General features: G+C 36.2%; 1 protein-coding gene across 1 annotated transcript; it reads left to right on the top strand.

The window, feature by feature from the left end:
* Positions 1-297: 297 nt before the first annotated feature.
* Positions 298-3,905, top strand: LOC112029399 (peptide deformylase 1A, chloroplastic). The gene is made up of 4 exons (XM_024062078.2): positions 298-741; positions 1,589-1,678; positions 1,785-1,852; positions 3,282-3,905. The coding sequence occupies exons 1-4, from the start codon at positions 316-318 to the stop codon at positions 3,520-3,522; spliced, it is 825 nt and encodes a 274-aa protein (XP_023917846.1). The 5' UTR covers positions 298-315; the 3' UTR covers positions 3,523-3,905.
* The last annotated feature ends 328 nt before the right edge of the window (positions 3,906-4,233 follow it).

The following is a 4,233-nucleotide window of genomic DNA, read 5'->3' as shown; positions in this document are numbered from 1 at the left end:
TAATGTTTGATATTTTAAAAAATGATAACATAAAACAGAAAAAGAAATTCATTATACTAAAATAGATAAAGATGTTTTTTATTTTTATTTTGATGGGAAATAAAAATGTTTGCACACATACAAATGTGAATACAACTTTAGAAATATCATAAATAATAAAGTGCCTTACAGCCTATACCAGGCCCGGGCCCAGAATAAAAGTGAAGGCCAAGCCCAAAATTTAACCCCACATAAACCCAGTGGTAGAATCGTAATTATCTTGACTTTAAACCCCTCTTATTCAAAAATGATTTTTCCTCCAATTAATCTAAAGAAATGGCCATGGAAACACTCCACCGATACTCACTCCGTTTACGCCCGATATCTCTCGCCGATAAATGCCTAAAACCCGGCTCACCCGCCCCAGTATTTCGCAAAACCCGAATACCCATTTCGGTACTCGGATCTTCCAACCCGAAACCGCTTTTCGGTACCGGTTTCGTGACCCGGAAACCTTACAGCTCAGCTCCCAGTTCCATTCCCAGAGCAGGGTGGCTTCTGGGTCTCGGAGATAAGAAGAAGACGAGCTTGCCCGATATCGTGAAGGCGGGCGACCCGGTTCTCCACGAACCGGCCCGAGAAGTTGATGTTGAGGAAATCGGATCGGAGCGGATCCAGAAGATAGTTGATGATATGGTTCGGGTTATGAGAAAGGCTCCTGGGGTCGGTCTAGCTGCTCCTCAGATTGGAATTCCTCTAAAGGTCAGTTTCTATCTTCTTCTGTTTTTTTTTTTTGTTTGATTTTCTTTAATGGGTCAGTTTCAATTTTTGTTTTAGTTTCTGTTTGGTTAGTGAGAAAGTGTGAGGAAAATGTGAAGTGTAGGAGAATTATAGGTTTCATAAGTTTTGTCATCAGGTTCAGTTGTGCGGACCATTTTAGTTGCAAAACATGTTATCAGTGAGTCATTAACTGTATGGGAGTATGGTTTTACTGCTTTGTGTTCTGTGCCTTTGGCTGAATTGGAGTTGCATTTGTTGTTTATTTTGAGTGATGAGAGTGTGTGATGTCTAAATTGAAGCTACATTGGTGGATAAGGTTGTCAATTTCATATGTTTTTCTTTTTGACTGGGTTTTTTGTATTTTGTAAGAGGACTTGATCGTTTTTTCTTTTTTAACTTTTTGCTCTAAACTGGAATTTACCACATAGAAGAGAATTCGATATCTTGAAGTATCATATAACAATGTAAGACATAAATTGACAAAAAAAAAAAAAAAAAAACAGTTAAGAGAGATGTGATATTAGTCTTGCAGTTAAAGGCTTATGGCTTATTTCAGTTTACCTGCTTCTTAATCTCAAGGAGAGGTCTTTTCTTATTGCTTTAAAGATTACTGTTTTGTTGCCTCTAACTTTATGTGTGAATGAAGGGAAATTGAGGGACCATTCTGTCACCATATTTTGTTGCCAATTGCTACACTAAAGATTGTGAGCAAATTCAAATCTTTTAATAAAACCTTATGCCTTGGCAAAACCTACTTTTTAAGTAGGGAGGGAGAGGGGGAGGTGTTAGAATTGTCTTATTGACTATGTTGTCATTATTATCTCTGCAGATAATAGTTTTAGAAGATACAAAAGAATATATCAGTTATGCACCCAAGGAAGAGACCAAAGCACAAGATAGACGACCTTTTGATCTTCTGGTATGTCAACTTGGATGGTCAAGGACAACATTCAAATGATATTGATATTTGTAGCATCCAAGAACTTTCAGTTGACAATTACAATTTATTAGTTCTTTTGAGGCAGGTCATTTTCAACCCAAAGCTTAAGAAGAAGAGCAACCGGACTGCACTATTTTTTGAAGGGTGCCTGAGGTAAAATACAGACAGATAATGTGTAATGTGTAATGTGTGTGTGTGTGTGACTTTTTTATTTATTTATTTATTTATTTTACGGTATAGTTTTCTGTTCCTTTGGGATCCTTTGTTCCCATTATGTGATGCATGAGATGAGACAAATCTCTTATTTCCCATCCTTTGTTCCCTTTTCAAGCTTTATTTCAGTGACCATTTTTTGCTGTCACATCGTGATCAATTGAATAGTTGGCATTTGTATATTTTGTATTCTAGTATTTTATCTTGCCAAATAAGCCCTGTTAAGAGGATACAAAACATAACATATCACATAGAGTGAGAGTAAATGAAATAAAAGGGAGTCCTCAATGGGCAATGGCAGCATCATTTTGTGAGAACCTATGACTTGTTCCATTAATTAATGACCATGGCTTCATTTTATGAAAGGCTACCCTTTGAACAATAACTGTTATGATAGTTCTGAAGGCTCTATTGCATTTTGTGCTCCACTGTACATATGATACATTTGATTGGTGTGTAAAAAATACTATCAGGCTTGGGTGGGTTAGTCAAGTTGTTATCAGATATAAATTTAGCCTTAAGTTCTCGTGCGTGAGTCAAGCTTATCATTTGAAATTTGTGTAAAAGTTGAATAACAGTTACAAGATTCAAGGGGAGCTCTGGAGGAAGCCAACACCTGTAATGTAAAACAAGTGAAATCTTCGTTTTAGTTCTGAACATAATATGCTTACATTGTCATATCAAGTGCACAAAGATCCCACTCTTTGCAGAGAAGGATTCTTTACATTTTACACTAAGCTTTGATGGATTATATTACAGGGCAGTCAGAAATTACAGTGATATTGGTCCTTCCTCATTTACCTTTTTTTTTTTGGCTTAAGTTGCTCCTTCCTGATTTACTATGACCACAACTCAACTAGTCTGTGTTATTTTATCTTTAATAAAGCTATTATCCAGTGTCTACCTTGATAGGAGCCCCATTAGTTGCCTTCAAGTTTACTGTGCTCTGAATTCATTTCCTTAAGGCATCCATCTGGTAGTGCAACAGTGCTGAGTTAGAGGTGTATTATCAATGTTGTAGTCCTAGCAATCATGTAGAATAATGTTGCAGCCTTCCTGGAATATATGTTCTTAATACATTTGAAACATGCGTTTGTAATAAAGGGTCTTTTAGTGTTTTAGTCCTTCACCAAGTTGAATTACCATGTTTATGTGTCAAGTAGTTTTTTACCTGGTAAGAACCAAAATGAGATTACTTCTTGGTACTCAATATTTTGTTACACAACATTATAATTTTGTTGTGGGAATTGCATGACATTTAAAGGTATATGTCTGATACTTTCATATTCCATTTGTCCTCTGATCATGAAATTGCTGGGAACTCATTACATGTGGTTAATTAATCTCCTTTGATTGTACTATTCTGTAGCATTGATGGATTTAGAGCAGTGGTGGAGCGGTACCTTGATGTTGAGGTTGCAGGTTTGGATCAATATGGCCAACCCATCAAAATAGATGCTTCTGGCTGGCAGGCCCGTATTTTACAACATGAGTGTGATCATTTGGAGGGAACTCTTTACGTTGATAAGATGATTACCAAAACATTCAGAACAGTAGAAAACTTGGACTTACCACTTGCTGAGGGATGCCCCAAGCTTGGTGTTCGTTAGATGCTAGTTGATGGTTCCAGAGCTGGACACTCTAGAGGCTTTGGTATGCAGTCTTGTTAGACTAGGTTGAAGTGATTCCATTACCGCATCTGGATGCAATTGACTATGCCAAAAATCAAGGTGTTTTTTCAAGACTGAAAATGGCCGTATCTTTTAATTTGAGGTGTCATCTTCTAGGCAGTTAGCTAAGATTTCAAGATTAGTAACGCTCATGTTATGCAATTTTTTAAAACAATGTAACTTGTATCAAAGACAAAAAATCCAGAAGAGAAATTTGCTCTTGAATTATTGGGAGCATAATCTTACATTTATGTTACCATATAACATATCTAATGAAGCTTCGTTCTTTTGGCATTATGGGAAAGGACAGATTTTTATAACAACCTTTTCTTTTATTTGTATTTTGTTAGTTGAATTAAATATGCTGATTAGCCAATTGAGTGCCTTTTCCAAAGAAAGCCAAAAATCATGGTTCTTGAATGAGCAATCGAAAAGATTTTTGGTTTATGTATTGTTCCTAAGCATGAAGCATCTCTTGTAAAATATGAGTAACACCAAACCTCTATAGAGCCCGTACCTGCATTTCTCCAACTCACTATACCCATTGCTTAGCCCTTTCTCTAAGGGCTATTGCACAACAAGTGTAGAATGCCCTTTGAAATTTCCATGGAATTTCTTTGCTATATTTTTTAAAAGAAAAATTGTTTTATT

Source organism: Quercus suber, unplaced genomic scaffold (genome assembly GCF_002906115.3).
Source record: "Quercus suber isolate HL8 unplaced genomic scaffold, Cork oak 2.0 scaffold_92, whole genome shotgun sequence".
Lineage (NCBI taxonomy): Eukaryota > Viridiplantae > Streptophyta > Magnoliopsida > Fagales > Fagaceae > Quercus > Quercus suber.
This window is presented reverse-complemented; position numbering and strand designations above follow the sequence as displayed.

Bases quoted from the DNA above. Each gene is read 5' to 3' on its own strand.
- LOC112029399 (XM_024062078.2), top strand. From the start codon at position 316: ATGGCCATGGAAACACTCCACCGATACTCACTCCGTTTACGCCCGATA. The intron at 1,679-1,784 runs GTATGTCAACTT...CTTTTGAGGCAG, and splicing joins GACGACCTTTTGATCTTCTG to GTCATTTTCAACCCAAAGCT. The intron at 1,853-3,281 runs GTAAAATACAGA...ACTATTCTGTAG, and splicing joins TTTTTTGAAGGGTGCCTGAG to CATTGATGGATTTAGAGCAG.